The following is a 17,715-nucleotide window of genomic DNA, read 5'->3' on the forward strand; positions in this document are numbered from 1 at the left end:
TTAAGGGGGAGTGCGGCCTTTCTATGATCTAGTCGAGTGAGTAATCAATTTATAGGCTAGGCTAATTTAATTATTTTCGGTTTGACCCATTAACGCATAAAAATATGCCTTGAAAAATGCTACATTATGATAACCTTAAAATCCACAAGATTTAGTTTCATAAATTATCGCGAAACTGAGGACGAATCAAGCAATCTTAGAGCTACATCTCTGCTTTGAAGTCTACATCTCTGCTTTGAAAAAAGTAAAAATTTTAAGAACACGCTTAAGCTTTTCGTTTGACAGTCTTCAGATTATAAGTCGAAAATTCTAAGTAGGAAATATATGTATATACCCGGATGGGATCATAAAAGGCCAACCTGAAACGGATTGAAAGCAGGGCCGCGGAGAGGATTTATGGGCCCCGGGTCAGGACAAAAGATAAATAGTAAAACATGGGTATGGCAGATGCTTCTAAGGGGTACGGGAAATGCTCCCCCTGGAATTTTTGAAATTGATGATTGCTTAAATTGCTATGGTGGCTAACTTGCTTTGGTGGCAGTGGCGTAGATAGAGGGGGGTCAGAGGGGGCAAAAAACCCCTGTAGAGCTAAACTGCTATTGTCGGAAATTTAACATGGTTGTCTATGTTGATCTAATTGCTATATTTTTATAGGAAAGAATTTAAAGCTAAATAAACATAAGAATATCTTAATATATCAGAAGCTTTATTTATTTCTGTTCCGATGTCGTTATGTCATGTTAAAATTTATGAAAAATATAAATGCTTGTTAGATTTTTGTCGGAAAATCTAAGTTTCTCAGCCTCCTACGAATTTTCCTATCTAAGCCATTGTCTGGTGGCTATTTATTACTTCTGTTTGCTGTTTGATATAATTTGAGCATAACTGATATCTTAACACCATAATGCGTAAAAAAAATTTTCTTAGAAATTTTGAAAGTCTTAGAAAATGGAAAATGTTTAATTCGTTAACTAAATTTGATCACAACCGACACACTGTTGCAAATAGATGCGCATGCCACAGTGTAAATCTGTATGACATACATATTGCTGTATGTTGCCCTGTTGCAATAATATTTTTTGGTTACATCCAGAAGCTTTTCGAACGCAAAGATGAACAATTCTCAACAAAAATATATTTAACATTCAGGCAGTCAAAGACTCAAACTGCTTCTACCTTACTTCATTCATAGACTTTTGTCACTATTGTCTCTACTAATGACAATGTGTGGTAATGGAGAGATTGGATTATCACATAGAAATTTTTTTAATTGAATTGTTTTTTATGGGCCCCTATAGCCAAGGGCCCCCGGGTCAGTGACCCCCCTGACCCCCTCTCCTCAGCACGGATTAAAAGCATTACCAACAGAGTAAAATGATTAAAACGAACTTCTTATTTGCACAATAGTGGGAAAATTTAAATACAGATGCCAGCAACTTACACAAATACTCAGAGTCTTCGATCAATATCCCGTTTAAACTCGGAAGAGTGTCAACAAAAAGCTAAAGTAAAAAAGCCTGAAAATGCCAAAAAAATCTAAGTTCAAAATGTTTGCTTTTTGCCATTTTTTAAATCAAGTACCGCCAAAAAGATCTTGGACTTTAAGAAAATGAATTTCATGTTTCTTTCTATCAAATAGAAAGGAGAAATTCCCAAAAGTTGATAAACAGAGTTGGTGTTAAAGATTTATGACAATGAGTTGGATTTTGTTCAAGAGAAACAAATACCAGGGTGTACAAACTTACTGAAAAAGTTGATTTTTTGATTGGAAAGAACAAATTAAAATTCTACAAAGGTTTCTACAGTATAAGGCATTCTAAAATCTTCATTTTATATTCGTTTAACTCTTATCCACCGAGGAAGCTTTTAAGACCGTTTACATGACACAGGCAGCGTGGTAACTTTCTTTCAGTATTCTTGTCCGTTCTAGGGATAAGCCATGACCCTACAACTATAGTTAATCGGTTGCAAAAGCTTCCAAACCGTTGTACGAGGATTATAGCAAACAGTCAAATGATGTCCGAAATATTACTTTGAAACAGAACATAATACTTTGCAACAAGGATATCCACTGGTAACTGGAAACTGAGCGGCTTTATGAAGTGAGGGCGCCAGCTACAGCAGAATAGAAGGGTTAGAATTACCTCTGACAACTCGATTAAACTACAATTTTTTTAGATGCACACACATGCCACTATGCAAAATCTTTTGCAAGAAAGGGTAACGATTTTCTGTGACATAGGGGAACAAATCCACTGATTTTGAAAAACAAATACAAGTTGTCAAAATCATCATCATCAGGAACAGATGGGTCAGTGCTGACCCGCCGTGGCACGCGCAATGGTCGTACGCCAGGTGTCTTTGTCTCTTGCGCTTCGTAGAAGACCAGACATTGACATTCCCAAAACCTCTTTAACCTCATTTTCAAGTTTTCGCCGTGGTCTTCCTCTCTTTCGCTTGCTACTGACCATTCCAGAGAGAATGTCATTTCCTAAGCCTTCGCTTCTTGCGACATGTCCAATAAACGACAACTTCCTTTTGTTGATGCTGTTGAGAAGGGTAGCTTTACCAATTTTCTGCAGGACTCATTCGTTTGTTTTTCTCGCTCTCCAACTGATTCGCATGATTCGTCTGTAACAGCAAATCTCGAAAGAAATTAGCCGATTTCTGTCCGATTTTTTCATGACCCAGCATTCGCAGCCATACGTCGCTACCGGGAACACCAGGGTATTGAGAATTCGAATTTTAGCATGGAGCGTGATAGAGCGGTCTTTCCAAATGTTGCTAAGGCTGATGACTGCATTTCTTGCGATTGCCAGTCTTCTTCTAATCTCCTTGCTGTCATTGCTGTCGTTTGTGAAGTTTGGTAAATGAAATTTTCAACCGTTTCAATTACTTCACCGTTCACAATGAGGTCTTTCATCTCGAGGTTTTCTGGATCACCAGCCATCTTCATGACTTTCATTTTTTGTGCGTTCAGCATCAGTCCCTTCTCTTCACTGGCCAATTTAACTCTCGTGACGAGAAGTTCTAGTTCCTGCATGGACCCAGCTATGAGCATAATGTCATCAGCGTACCGGAGGTTTGTGACAGTTCTGCCTCCCACTTTTATAGATCCTTCATAACATACTAGAGCATCTCTCATTATTTTCTCTGAGTATACATTGAAAAATTGAGGCGATAGTGGGCAACCTTGGCGGACTCCTTGCCCAATGTTAAAGAAATCTGTCAGGCCATACGTGGTTCTCACAACTGCTTTCTGGTTGACGTAGAGTTCTTTTATGAGATGGATAATGTGGGTTGGGAAGCCCATCTCAAGCATTGCTCTCCACAGTGTTTCGTGATCGTGAGCACATTTGCAGGTTGTGGCATCGTTCTCTGTGTTTTTCCATTAGCAACTTCAGATTAAGAATTTGGTCTCTAGTGCCTTTATTTGTTCGGAATCCGCACTGTTCATCTGCAATTTCTTTATCTAATTTCGTTTTCATGTGGCCTGCAATTACTTTCAGAAGAATCTTACTGCAGTGGCTTATTAAAGATATTGTTCTGTTGTTGCTGCACTCCATTACATCTCCCTTTTTGGGGATAGGAGCAAAAACCGATGTTACCCAGTCTTCAGGCCATTTTCTTTCCTTCCAGATCTTATTACATAGAACATGGAAGAACTCAACCACACTTCATCGATACCTGTGCTTTTGTTGTTCTTTAATTCACATATAGCTTTCTTGATTTCGCTCCGCAGGGGGGGGGGGGAGGCGGTTCTTCTTTGTTTTGGTCCAGCACAATGTTGTTGCGCATTAAGTTATCATTCGCTTTATACAGATCTTCACAATAGGACTTCCATCTTTCTTTGACATCTTCTCCCTTGCACAATGCGTGACCATTCTCATCTTTTACAGTGTCAATCGTTGGTTTAAATTTCTTGGTTAGATCTTTAATGCCATGGTACAGATCTCTCGTAGAGTTGGTTATTGAGTTTTCTTCAATCTTTTGGCAGACATTGTTGATTTGCTGGTTTTTGTCTCTTCTCATTAATCTTTGTACGATTGCCTTTTGTTTTTTGCACTTTTGTTTTTGTAATCATGTTTTCAGTTCAGACATCTTCGTTTTTCGATTTCTGTTCTTGTCTTTTCTGATATCCAGTTATTTTTGACCTTCTTGCGTTTCTGAATAGTTTCCATTGCAACTTGTATCAGAAAATCTTTTCCTAACTTCCAGAGGCTGTCAGGAGGAATTTCCTCAGTGTCACATTCCAAAAGGGCCTGGAATTTGTTGTTAATTTTAACTTTATGCTTTTCGTCTAGAGTTGAGAAATCTAGACGTAGCGTCGGTGGTGTTTGGGCTATCTTCTTCAGTCTCATCTGGAGTTTTGCTGACAGGAGTTGGTGGTCGCTGTTGCAGTCGGCACCTGGGAGAGTTCTTGCATCTTTCAGACAACTTTTCCACTTTTGTTCAATCATGATGTAGTCAATCTGGTTTCTATTGGTTCTGTCAGGCGATGTCCAGGTGTACAGCCGTCTTGGATGTTGGTCGAATAACGTGTTAGCTATGACAAGTTCGTTTGCTCCACAGAAGTCGATGAGAGATTCTCCTCTTTCATTTCTGATGCCAAGTCCGCATGTTCCATAGGTTGACGTTGCTGTGTTTGCTGTTCCTACCTTGGCATTCATGTCTCCCATCACGATTTTAATGTCACGGCTCGGTATTGCATCTAAGGTTTCTTGTAACTGGCTGTAGAATTCCTCTAGATCCTCGTCACTAGCGGCACCTGTTGGGGCGTAGCACTGCACAATGCTCAGGTTGTATGGCTTGGCTCTTATGCATACTTTCAGAATTCTATCCGGTATTGGCGAGTATCCTATTAATGCATTTGCTGCTTCTTTTGCAAGGATAAGAGCAGTTCCATGACTGTATCCGGCTTCTTTTCCAGAGTAAACGACTTTGAAGGAGTCTCCGCTGCGGACGAAACTTCCACAGTTGTTCCAATTTGTTTCTGCAATTCCCAGTATCTGGATTTTGCTTCGACTCATTTCTCTGCAGATTGTTTCAAGTTTCCCTAGCTCTTTCATCTTTCGAACATTCCATGTGCCAATACGCAGCTGGTTTCGCATATTGTGGCTTTGCTTTCCAGTAGCATACTTGTCGTGTCCAGCCTGGTCACCCACTGGATAACGCGTCCCTTGGTGACCCGCGCGACGGACGATGCGGTATGAGGTCTTGTTTTGTTGTACAACCATTTTGTGTGTTATCAGGAGCTAGAGAGTGGAAGAGGTAGAGGCCCCTAATCTCTTTCCTCAACCGCAGTGCTCGCTAACTGAGCAGGTGATCTCTGCCATTCGTTCAGTTGGACCAAACCTCTGCCAGACACCAGAAGGTGAGATGGCCAGTGTCCCGTAGTTACACCACAGCGTGCCCATCTGAGCAATCCACTATCCTGCTGCCAATAGCTTCACCGTAACCCTGGTACGGGAAGCTGCTAAGGTAATACTCCTAGCTCAAGGGAGCCCCAGGGTGCAGTTCAACGTCGTACCCAGGACGCAAAATATGTGAATATAATTTGCAGCACCATAAAGGCAAAAAGTCCCTTTTAAAAATTTTAATCATGATACTTTGTAAAAGTATACTCATTTCGATATGTATGCTCTCAGCAAGTGTGTACTCATTTTTATCTCATCATCGTCTGAAGAGATGTAATAAAAGAAAAACACGGATTGTCATTGCATGCTTCATCATTGCAGATTAGTTCATGTTTTCTTTTACTTTATAGCGTATTTAATTCACACTCTACTGACTACTGACACAAAACGTACGATAAACGCAACGAATGTACCCCTGTTTGTTTGTGTGCTTTAAGAAACAGAGAACGTAGAACGCCAACACAGATGGACTGAATCTTTTACACAATTAATACACATACGTTAAATTAAGGAATTTTGGTACAAGACTTTTTTAAAGAAACAACAAGCTGCTCACAGCGTAAACTCAGGGTAATGACGTAGATCTAACACGAGTAAGATAACTGAAAGGAAAATTGCACTGTAACTTAGTTGAGATCCAAAAGTATCTTCAAAATTATGCAAAACATGCTAGTACAGCAACATATTAACGTTACTTTTCTAGCAGACGTTACTTTATATGGCGACTTTCATATGCGCCAAAGATCTTCCGACAAAAATATGTATTTCTAATCAAAAACCGAGGTAGATAAACAGTAGACCTTGTCGTGAGCTAGTATAACAATCGGTGTGGTCTCTAAAGAGGGTTGAGCAGATAGTTAACATGAATAGAATTTGGCCATTAAATGTCATTTTCAAGAGAATTGATCCGATTTGTTAAATAAAAAGGGGTTCTACATGATAAATTATCAGAGACTTCGGGGCAAACAAATAAAAACAAATGTCAAATATATCAGACCATATTGGGTGCGGTGGATAAACACGAGGGCTCTAAGGTTTTTGAACTCCAGGAGCTGAATTGATGTTTCAATATTAGAAAAACTCTGGATACCTTTCATGATGGGCCTATCATTTTCTATGAATTTCTCTAATACTATTTTCTGACAAAATGAATCTCAACGTAGCTACAGTACATTTTTTCTTAATTACACTATATATTTTCTATAATATTTCATATTGGTTCTATTTACAGTAATAATATAGTACTCTCAATAAATTAAGTTTACATGCATTTTTGATAAATCGAAAACACAAAGGATGAATCCCTGAAATTGCGTTGATTTCGAAGGGCTAGGCAGCTGGTTTCCCAAGCTTTTGTCGTAATGTGTAAGACGGTTGTCTTTTACGAGGCAATGAAAACTGTAGTGGCAATGGAAGCTAGAGTCAAGTGGACGATGGGATCATGAGAATAAAACAGAATCACTGAACCAGACATGTACTTATCGCATAGACTGGTTGGTTCAGAAACAATATAAATCAGGGACCAAAGGGATTTAAAAGGGATTTTTCACAAAAGAGGATCTGTAACGTAAATTGATTCTGAAGCACAAATTGCTAGGTTTAGATTCAGACAGTTTTGGATTGTTTGCATTTCCTTTCAGTCAAGCATAAGTTGGAGATTTTTGAGAGGTGAAAAGCCAATTATGAGGCTCTAAAGAAACTATTAGTTATCCGCTATTCGTTAAAAAAAATTACTCGATAGAATCCAAGATCATGTAGTGCATGGGTCAAGGAATTACGAAATGCACGATGGTCTGCTTCCATCAAGGCAAAAATGATGATGGGTTGGTTGGACAATCAAATCTATTTAGTTAGCCAATCAAATGATTACTTTAGGAAATCAAATTTTCTAGAGACCAATCAAATTGATCAGGCCTCATCATTTTTTAGCTAGCCAATCGGATTGATCAAGCCCAATAACATGCTGCGAATCAAGCAGAATTTTACATAAAAGCTTTTCCATGAAAGGGATACGCCACATAAACCTTGAGTCATCTCCAGTTGATAGCTGATGACATTGACATCCAGTGTCATACTCAAAGCAGCTTCATGCAAGAGGTATTTTTATGGAAGATACCAAATGTTGTTGCAAGCATTAGACGATCAACGTTAATGGCATGAACAGGAGAACGCGGCTTATTCCTTGCACATCCCTGCCTAAGGCGGTTTCCAAGACTCTAGTTTGCTATCCCTGATCCTAGTGTCTGATTCTATTCCACAGCTGCCTCTAATGATCGGTCTCTCAGCGACCGTTAAGTGGACCACTAAATGGAGCGGTCGCGTACTATTACTACTCCAATCTAACGGCAAGACTGGATTAAGGGTGCATTTGCTAAGTTACTAATGCTCGTAATGAATAAAGTGAAGTTAGAACTACAGACAGGATTACAATAAAGTTGCTCGTTACCTTTACCGAGCTCGATCTCGTTCTTTGTTCGTTCTTTTCTACTATTCTTTCCATTTCAGATATTTCATTTGGCATAGTCTTTGTTGTGGTTTTTTGTTGCAATGTTTTAGTTTCTGGTAAATTTCTCGTAGTGGGCCTTGAAACGTTGACCACAGCAACTTGGACTAGAGTCCTTGATTCTCTTGATAACTGCCCTGCGTCATCTTTTGCGATTACGACAAAGTGATGCGAGGGCGCTTTCGAGTAATCTAACGGTCTTGCCACAAATATGTCCCCAGTTTTGGAATCAATACTGAATCTATAAAGAAAAGGCGAAGACAATTTAAAGTAAATCTACATGGTATACGCCGGCAAAAAAGAAAAGCTTGAAATTTTAACAATGCATCATGCGACTTCAACAAGCCGGGGTTCATTATTTCAAAGTGTTGCATTACAAGTTCACCAAAGTTGGTATCTTGAGGTTATAAGAATATAAACAAAAAAGACATTAGATGTTTGCTATCTCGTTTTGACATCGAGGCATACCTGACCCCAAATCAATTTAAGAAAAGCCTTTCAAGAATCAACACCAATGGCTTTTGCCGTGTCCTTCGATTGTCACATGATTAAAAAGATACAATACTTTGTATATAGAACAGGACGGTTCTAAGTTGCTAGGCAACTAGCGAAAACTACTAGTTCAATGGTTTTTATTATATTTTTTTGCTATGTCCTTGATTAAGAAGATGCACAATTATGAATCCAAGTTAAATTTTAAGAAATCAAATGACTCTATTCGATTGACAAATTTAAGATTCATTAACGCTCGATAAGCTGATACGTACAGTGGTGAGCCGATTTTGTTTGTCTTTATTTCGTATGAAACTTTTCCGTATGAGCCGATATCTGCATCAGTAGCCTGAAAACAAAACAGAAAAGGTTGGAGAAACTAGCGCGTAAGATAAACATTCAATCATAGTTCCTTGGAACTTTTACTGTTATGGTTCCTTGGAAATATAACAGTAAGAATTAATGGATACAGAATAACGATTAAGGCTTTTTGAAAGCACAGTCATATCCTATGCTACAATATGTGGATAAAAAGATGCAAAAACGTATAATTGGATTTAATTTACAATTTCGTATAAGCTATCATCAAAATATAACAAATTGGGAAAAATAATGGCGAGAAATTGATAAATCAGACGAAAAAAAAACAAATACATAGAAGAGAGGTAATTTACAAATTTTATATAACTTGCTGTCGCTATATGAATTTTCGTTAGCTAAACAATTTCGAAACAGTGCCGCCATTTTTGATTCATGCTGTGCAATACATTTAATCGCTAAGTGTGTGTAAATTTCTGCACAGGTAGAAAAGAAATAAATAAATTGAAACAAAAAAATTTAGGCTGTATTCAACCTGTGTAGTGTAACCATGTATTTTATTTGATCAACATTTTTTTCTCATTATACTTTTCGAAAACAAAGCATTGGTAACAGCGGCGTTTGAAGCTAAATGCACCCTTCTTCACCCTTTCAAAAGTTTGTTTATTTTAAACAAGACTATTAGTTTCGTCATCTAAATATTTGTTTTTTCTCAGCAAGGCTCAACATTCCACAAACTGAATTTCAAATGCATGTGTAACATGAAATCATTCTCAATCAATTTTTGCTATAAATCTATTGCCTTGACATTGTTTCCCTTTATAAAAACATTTGTAATTTCGTAATAGCTTTAACAATGTCTTAACTGTTCGATTCATCCCAACACGCACAATTGTGGTAAAATTGCTGTAAATAAAAAAGCACGGACATACTTTTGTAATTGTCGATTGGCAAATATTTATGTATTTACAGTTGCCAATCACGTAGATTATACGCAATGTTTCTTAAATATTTATGTTGCTTTAAAGATTAAGATAAAAAGGACATTTTTCGGGACAAACGCCTTTAGATGTTGTTAAATTTAAGCGAACTTTAAAATGACCCTTCTAAAAACAAATAAAAATTATAATCCTAACAAAAGCATGATGTAGATGCAAATTATTTCGTGCCACACATAGTGTTGCTTTATAATTGTCACTGACAGACGTAAATGTCATTGGAAACTTTGGTAAGACTATAAAAGTTCTATGTGAGAATTAAAACTCCGAAGACGGTAGACGGTCGGGTAATAAAAAAATGGACATAAGGCTTGTTGCTCTGGTTCAATACCAAAACATTTAGGAGCTCGAATTATTGATAAGCAATATCGAAAGCAGATGAAAACACTCTACAAATATGGTATTTCATTGCTGGGAAAAACATTCTACAAATGATATTTTATTGCTAGGAATAACTACCTTGACGCGGCCAATTACTTTTTCCGTCGAAATGTCTTCCGATGCTATGAATATGTAGACGAGCCTCTCAAACATTGGTGTATTATCATTTTCGTTGATAACATTAACCGTAACATTTGTACTACCAGAATATCGTTCATCTGTATCTGTTTCGGTGGCTAGGATCTGAAAGAGAGGAATGATATCAATTTGAAAAAGGGGCTAGCAGGAGAAAGGGTACATGTAAACACGTTGCGGAAAAATCTAGGCCTAAAATATGAACAAATGTCAATTGAATCGTTCGGTACAAGATAAAAATAACAAATAACATACGAAAAGTAGAAGTCGATATTAGAGGGAGGGGGGAGAGGGGTTGAGTATAACAGCGTCGATGACTTGGAGGGGTAGTTGAATTCCGGGATTATTAACTTTTGAACAAGAATATCTTTTTAACTGTTTTAATAGAATAACTGTTTTTAGCTAGAGTTGTATAAAATTTGTGTGTACAGAACAGGTTTCGAGCGGTAATAATTGCACTGTCTGAGCTGTCGTTCCAGATTCTAATAGAATATATAAAAAGTGATAAGGTTTAAGCTAGGTACCGTGAAATTGTATTGCCTCTGTTTTTCAAAATCTATTTCACCCGCTATCATTAGTTTTCCTGTGGTTGGATCAATAGCAAATTTGTCTTCTGCATCTTTTAATGAGTAGACAAGCTTTTTATTCTTGTTCTAAAATAGAGAGTTCGTGATTACTAACGTTAAATATATATCGAGATCAAAATTAACTCCAACAGACGAAGAAACAATGCAGTGATAAAACATTATTACTGAACGAGCTTCACAATCCTGAAAGGATAATATATAAATTAAACAGTTAGCATGTAGGGGCTTGGAGGAGGGGGGTTCACAAGTACAACAAAGTCTTCAGAATCTTCTTCTTCAATCAAAGTTATTTTATAAAAATTAAACCCTACTGCTTTCCATCTTCGAAGGTTTTTAGTAGCTTTTTTGCTGCTACACTGATTAGTAATTTCGTATTTTCTTTAACAATATTTTTTGCTTAAAGTAACGAAAAGGCCATTTGAAAAACTAAATTTGACAGATTCACTACAGTCTTGTAACCGGACGATGTAAACGGCATCGTGCATTCTGCAAATGACCCGTTAACATCAACCTTTATAAACGGCCATTCAATATGCTTTGGATATCGTTAAAATAACCCACTTGGCTCAATGAATTGTCTAGCATAGTTCCTGCCCAACATTATATAATGTACATTTATTTGAAAATCCCAGCTGCACGCTAGAAAAAGGTATTCGCGTGACATAGATATTTGCTTAAAATCCTACCTCTATGTCTGCATCGACAGCGCTAAACTGCTCATTCAAGGCAAATCCAATTGGAGCGTTTTCCTTCACTGTGAATGTGTAGTGGTCTTTCTTAAACGTAGGCCTATTATCATTGACGTCATTAACTAAAATAATGACATCTACAGTGGCAAAGGCTGGTGGGTCTCGCTCTTCGTATGCCTGAAGAAAAAATGCACAGTGAATAATAGAGACAACCAAGATATGACTATCCAATGTTTTTGATAAAGCCCGCCCATTCTGAATACTGCACCTTTTTCTACTTTCTGACATTGCATTGATCAAACCATTGATTCATATCGAAATATTAGGGCGTTTAAACTAGATAAAAATGTCCAGAAAGCATATAGGCACTACGAGAAAGTGATCATAAATGGTACGTGCTGTTTATAGGAAAGTGCTCTATAAAGAAGTAGCACTCGGGTCTTTTATAAAGTCTAAGCAAGTTCTGGACTGAATTTCTGGTGAAACCTAAAAAAATTGAACTATTTAGTTACTCAAAATATCCAGGAGAATTTAATCTTGTGACTATCATGTGCAGAAAAGGAAACTCTTTAAGTTCGAAGAAGTGTTTCTATAGTAATGATTTCCCTTTAGGAAGTATTCGTTTCAGGATGAATGTTTTTGATAAATGAGGGATATTTTAAGCATTGTATTGCACATGTTCGGTACATGAACACTTCAATTTTTGCCAACAAAGCCTTAAGAAAGTTTTAGCTCTGAAACGGGGAAATAACTATGAAAGTTTTAGTAATGGGTTGAAAAACGTTCTTATAAACAAAACGTGCAATGATTGTTTCATTTTTACCTTCACTTTAATCTTGAATATGTTATTTGTTTCTCGATCGATTGTTCCGTTGATCCTTATTATTCCGTTCTTCTTTTCTATGATGAAGAGTCCTTCCTCGTTCCCTAAAAACGTAATGGATTTTAATAATTTAACATGAGGTTCTATGCTTGGCTCAACTTTTATGCTTGTTAAAGCTGGTTTGAAAACCATTGTGGTTGAAATTTGAGGCAAAGCTTCATCTTTATCTGCATCTGCTTTGCAAGACCAATTGGTACCATTGCAATTCACAAAACACTACTTTCCTGAAACTCCAAGAATTTCCCAATTATTTGGGACTGTGGTTATTTTTAAGATCGTAAGACTAAAAAGTACCTTGGAACCATGTAAAATTTATCATGAATAAGAATATTTCAATATTTCATAACTTCAAGGCACCAATTAGAATATTTCAAGGCACCAATTAAATTTTGGCAATACGTTTTGCAGTAGTTAAGCAGATTTAGAAGTCATATCAACGCAGCGTCAAGCTTCCAAAGACGTGGTTGTATTTATGAACTCAAAAGTATTGTACCTGTTACTAAGCTATACTCGATCGGCTGATTGACTTCCGTGTCACCATCGACGGCCGTTACTTTAATGACAGATGATCCCTTCAAGGTAAAATAGACAGGGCAATATAAATACTGTAACTGCATAGCTCATTACTTTGCAATGCTTATTTCGTCAAATAAGAGTTACAATACGGTATCTCATGCTCAAAAATGAGCAAAATTTTTTTAATTTTCAAAGAATTTCGAAAAATGATTCAAATCTGAACAGGCGACACGATTTTGTTTTAGTAAATGATTTGTGATTTTAGCAGAATATTAACACCGCTTTCAAAAGTTATTATAATGCGGCTAAAATCAAGCATTTAAAAAAAGGAGAGATCAAGAAAATTGTTTTTATAATATCCTATATAAAACATTGAGCGTACCATAGGTGAATTCTCATCGATTTGAGTTTGATACGATGAATGAAGAAAACGAGGGTTTGTGTCCTGGACATCGGTGACGTCGATAACAACCGTAGTTTGTGATTCAAGCTTCTTCGGTGTTCCCTTATCCTGGAAAAGCAGCATAGAAAATTACATTCACTGGCACAAACAATGTTTGTCTGTACCTTCTTTTAGCCGCCCTGGTTTTTGACATAGTCCCAAGGAGAGCATTTTCAAGAGCATACTCTAACTTTCAAAAATTTAGATGAATTTAGATTAAGCTGGCTGTTGTCTAATTGTTTTGGCTTCGTTCGCCTTCGCAATTGGCTGCAGTTGTGAAGACACGATTTTAATCTGAAATTCACTGACAATGGAATTGCAAATTCAGTCCAAAGCCCGAAATTAGGCAGAGAAAACATATTATGACTCTGGACATAACTTCTGCACGATAGACAGAAATTTACTGCAAATTCTACCAAATATTCATGACAAGACAACATTACGATTGTACCCCTTACCTTGGCAATCACAACTAATGTATGTTTCTTGTCAGCTTCGTAATCAAGCGTGCCATCGAGGGTTATCAGCCCTGTATCTCCGTTTATTGAAAATTTGTCGGACTACAAGAAAAAGAGTTTGCTTTTACAAAAGTGTCGAGCACTACTTTACATAGAATGGTTGAAGCATCTGAAGAATATGATAGTAAAATACATCAGTGAGCACTTCATACTGTAACTTCACTGCGTGGTTTTACCCATGATGACGTCACAGGAAATTAATTTTGATGGTGAGAATCATTGAACTAAGGTTCATTTCTTAAAATCCAGTAGGTAATGGGCTTTTTGACAACATTGGCACGGTGAAAGTACCATGTGGTCTAAATGATTGCATTGGCCAAGGAATTGTATACAGTGTTTGGAAATTCCCTAAGAATAAATGACTGCAAAAGAAACATTTGTTGAAAACCTCACCTCTTTTTTATCTTTAAAAGAATACTCAATTTCGGCATTCAGTCCATCATCGGCGTCAAAAGCCTGAACTTGGATTATGCTCGTTCCAACAGTAGCATTCTTGAAAAAAAAACGAATTTTTGGTATTACAGTTTAATCAAAGACAAAAATGTGCTGGAATGTGTCAGTCAATTATACAATGAATCAATTATAAATTTGACAGTGTCAATTGGCATTGCAAAATAAATCATTTACACAATGAATCCAAGTACAGATGTAGAATGCGGGCCTTAATATAACGAGACTCAGCTAATATTTTTGCCAGGAAGCTAAAGTTTCAAAAGAATAAACTAAGTGATTAGTAATACAAGTCAAGTATAAAATTGAAGGGACGATTGAAATAGGAAAGATATACTAAGCTGATAATAAAGGTGGTCAAAAAATAGAAATGAAGATTTTCATTAGAAGCCAAGGAGCTGAAACGTCTTTTCTCATAAAAAACTGGGTGTTGTTTCGGGTAGATTTCTTTGCCTTGTAAAGAGCTTTTGTGATCCAAGTTTTTGGAGGGCCAAAAACTTACTTCAATACTAGAACTCTGTATATTTTTATTGATGGGTCCAGCTATTGCTTTCACAGACCTAAATAAATAGCATTTACAAAGGTGTTAATGAGAAAGACGGAAAGAAACAATTTATGTCATGTTGTCATACTCATGCCTAGAGAATTATGCGTTACGAAAGTTATCTATTTACCTCCGGTATTTTTGCGATGTACGGCGTATTGAGAAACACAGGGTGGTTATCGTTGACATCAAGAACATAGAGAAATACAGGTAAATAGGCCTAAAACAAAATAAGTATAATAACTTTAAGTTCAGTAAAATTAAGTACATGTCAATATGAAAGAATGATACTTTAAAAATCTACTTAAGAGTAATAGGATTTAAAGTATGGGGATCGTTGTTACTAAGGTGTCGAAAATTGTTGTATACATCTTGATGTTTATACTCAATGTTGTGTAGACAGGGCTAAGGCCTAGACGACATGGAGACGGAGAGGTCGCAAAGGTCTGAGTATAATAATAACCATAATAATAATTTGGAATATTTATCCTGGATAAAACACTTTAACTTGAAAAAGCTGTTGTCAACGTGTTTTCAGGGAGACTGACTATGATCAGTGATTATGGCCATTATTGTGAGGCTCATTCTTATAACGACTATGAAGCTAATAATGATGATCATGTTAATGATGATGTCAATAGTAATGGTGCTGATTATTATGATGATGATTATCTTTTGTATCGATGTTACAAGGCTTTGTCTGTAACTGGCCTTACCGTTCTATGCTGTCCTCCACCTTGGTGACTGTCTTGAGCAGAAACGATTATTTTAAACTGCGCCTGTACCTGAAATTAGATTGGTTTATAATCTCAAAAATTTGCTACTGTACTGCACTAGTGTAAAAGTTGAGAACAATGGCGACATTCTTTCTCTACATTCGATGTTTACGGTAGATGAGAAATGCCTCTGCAATGACCGAATAGAAAAGCTAAAAGATTTCTTTGAATTCTTGTTTATAGTTTAGCAGTTTCTTGAGGTTTAAGAGCGCTGCTTTTTCGCATGCTTTTAAATGCAGAGTTGTGGATAAGCCTGAACATTTTTTGAAGGAGAATCACGACAAAAACAGGATGACAGATTGTCACAGAATCTAAAGGAAATTGCAAAGAAATGGTCTGTGCGTTGAAAATGCCGTTGCAAAGCTTCAGGGAGGTATTCAAAACAAAACACGGGCAGTGAGAACGGGATACCGATTAACCATATTAAGAAAGTTTAGAAACTTGCGGGTTATAAGGAATAAGATTTTTTATTTTAGTGGCTACATGATAAGTCCATGTATTTGTTCAAGAAATATTTTAAAATGCATTGTCTTGGCTGCAAGTCGAATGCTGCAAAATCTGCACGGCTCCACAAGATAATTCAAGATAATTGAAACACGCAAGTTAGTAATCGGTGCAACGAATTTAGTAATCGGTGCATTTATAAATTAATATTTTTGAATTTTCGGTTCAAAATTTCCACATTAGCGGCATGTTTTGAACAACAGCATCTAGTTCTTTAAATGTTCTTTAAAAAGCCTGGAGAAATGTTCTTTAAATGTTCTTTACACAAGGTTAACATTCCCATTTTTCATACTGAATATCATCGGGGGTTTACCAAAGTTTCAAAAATACTTGTTTTGTATTTTGAAGCATGGCTCAATTTGCGCCCAAAATTAGGAAAAAAAAATTATTCATATATCCACATGACACTCCAGAGTCAAAGTTGCACCCATTTAATTGGAAAGACTTTTTTCAGATTTTCTTCTTCATAATGGGTTAATTAAAGCAACATCACAAGGAGGTCTGACACTAACCTCTCGGTCAAGCGCCCTCTTTAGTGTCAAGCGACCGTCTCGTGGGCCGATGTTGCATAGCTGTGAACCATATGTATCCAGTCCGTATGTTACAAAGTCATTTTCATCATCAACTGTATAGCCACTGATGTCAGCGATAAAGTAACCTGGGAAAACCAGCAAAGTAACACAGGTTATCGCGTTGTTACACTTAGAAAGCATAATTTAATGGAAAGATGAAATAAAGTGAAAAATACTGTGTAAACATATGAGATGGAGCAATCTTGTATAATAAATCTCGTTTGATTAATGCTAAGATTCAGTAAAAATAATTATTTTGGCTTGAAAAACATTTGAGCTAACATGCAATTAAAAATGCCTTGGTGTCACGTCTCTTACATTAATCAAAATAATCTTAAGATATAATCTAAACATTCTGAGAAATTTTGAAAGAAGCATTTAGAAAATTAATTTTTGCAATTAAATCGGAGTAGATGAAAAAATCTAAGAAATACAGAGACAGCGAACTCAAAAAGTGGAAGGAGATTTTGGCCTGCCTTGAAGATCAATAACAGATGTACAGACATAATGTTTATGTGGTCATGGCAACTTAATGCAGAAGCAAAAAATGATTTCTGCAAACTTCAAAGAAAACAATCGTCTTCAGAGGTGATTCTAGACACGCTAATCCAAATTGTCCTAGATAACAAAGTTCTCAAACCTTCTCGGACAAAAAGCCGGGGTGCCATGATCGTTGGTAAAAAAGGGGTGCGATAGCCTGTTTCTTAAGGAAACAACATCCCAATCTTCTCACTAACTTATAAAAAAATATATTCTTAAGAGTTTTTAGTTGTTATGATATATTTTGGCTTTACTGAAATCCTCCGAAACGAAACTTTCCATAGCCAAACAAAGTCATAAATCCGGTACAGTGGGACAAGATATCAAGACGGAGAAGCAAAACGGTTTCCTTTCTCATAATAAAAGTTAATGTGGTATGCCAAAATAGATATAAAACTGGTAAAGTCAAATATGTTATCTAAAAATATCTACACCATTTTATTCAGTTTA

The 17,715-nt window shown here is 36.6% G+C and overlaps 2 protein-coding genes across 13 annotated transcripts in view; both read right to left on the reverse strand.

Moving 5' to 3' along the window:
* Positions 1-4,088: 4,088 nt before the first annotated feature.
* LOC135690025 (protein CFDP2-like) lies at positions 4,089-5,237 on the reverse strand. The gene has a single exon (XM_065207445.2). The coding sequence runs from the start codon at positions 5,235-5,237 to the stop codon at positions 4,089-4,091; it is 1,149 nt and encodes a 382-aa protein (XP_065063517.2).
* Positions 5,238-5,711: 474 nt separating this feature from the next.
* Positions 5,712-17,715, reverse strand: part of LOC135690022 (cadherin-related family member 1) — a 57,625-nt gene continuing 45,621 nt past the window's right edge. For all 12 annotated transcript variants that reach the window (XM_065207441.2, XM_065207438.2, XM_065207434.2 and 9 more), the window contains 13 exons: positions 16,666-16,811; positions 15,590-15,658; positions 15,004-15,093; positions 14,273-14,371; positions 13,820-13,921; positions 13,302-13,430; positions 12,897-12,975; positions 12,344-12,447; positions 11,518-11,697; positions 10,769-10,897; positions 10,188-10,352; positions 8,688-8,761; positions 5,712-8,161 (listed from right to left, as the gene is read on the reverse strand). In XM_065207441.2, coding sequence (XP_065063513.2) covers positions 7,789-8,161; positions 8,688-8,761; positions 10,188-10,352; positions 10,769-10,897; positions 11,518-11,697; positions 12,344-12,447; positions 12,897-12,975; positions 13,302-13,430; positions 13,820-13,921; positions 14,273-14,371; positions 15,004-15,093; positions 15,590-15,658; positions 16,666-16,811 — 1,739 coding nt within the window. In that variant the 3' untranslated portion in view covers positions 5,712-7,788. The remainder of the gene's footprint in view (positions 8,162-8,687; positions 8,762-10,187; positions 10,353-10,768; positions 10,898-11,517; positions 11,698-12,343; positions 12,448-12,896; positions 12,976-13,301; positions 13,431-13,819; positions 13,922-14,272; positions 14,372-15,003; positions 15,094-15,589; positions 15,659-16,665; positions 16,812-17,715) is intronic.

Source organism: Rhopilema esculentum, chromosome 5, assembly GCF_057945365.1.
Source record: "Rhopilema esculentum isolate cy_ngs chromosome 5, ASM5794536v1, whole genome shotgun sequence".
In the NCBI taxonomy this organism is placed as follows: Eukaryota; Metazoa; Cnidaria; class Scyphozoa; order Rhizostomeae; family Rhizostomatidae; genus Rhopilema; species Rhopilema esculentum.

Excerpts from the sequence above, each read along its gene's own strand:
- LOC135690025 (XM_065207445.2), bottom strand. The coding sequence starts at position 5,237 with ATGGTTGTACAACAAAACAAGACCTCATACCGCATCGTCCGTCGCGCG.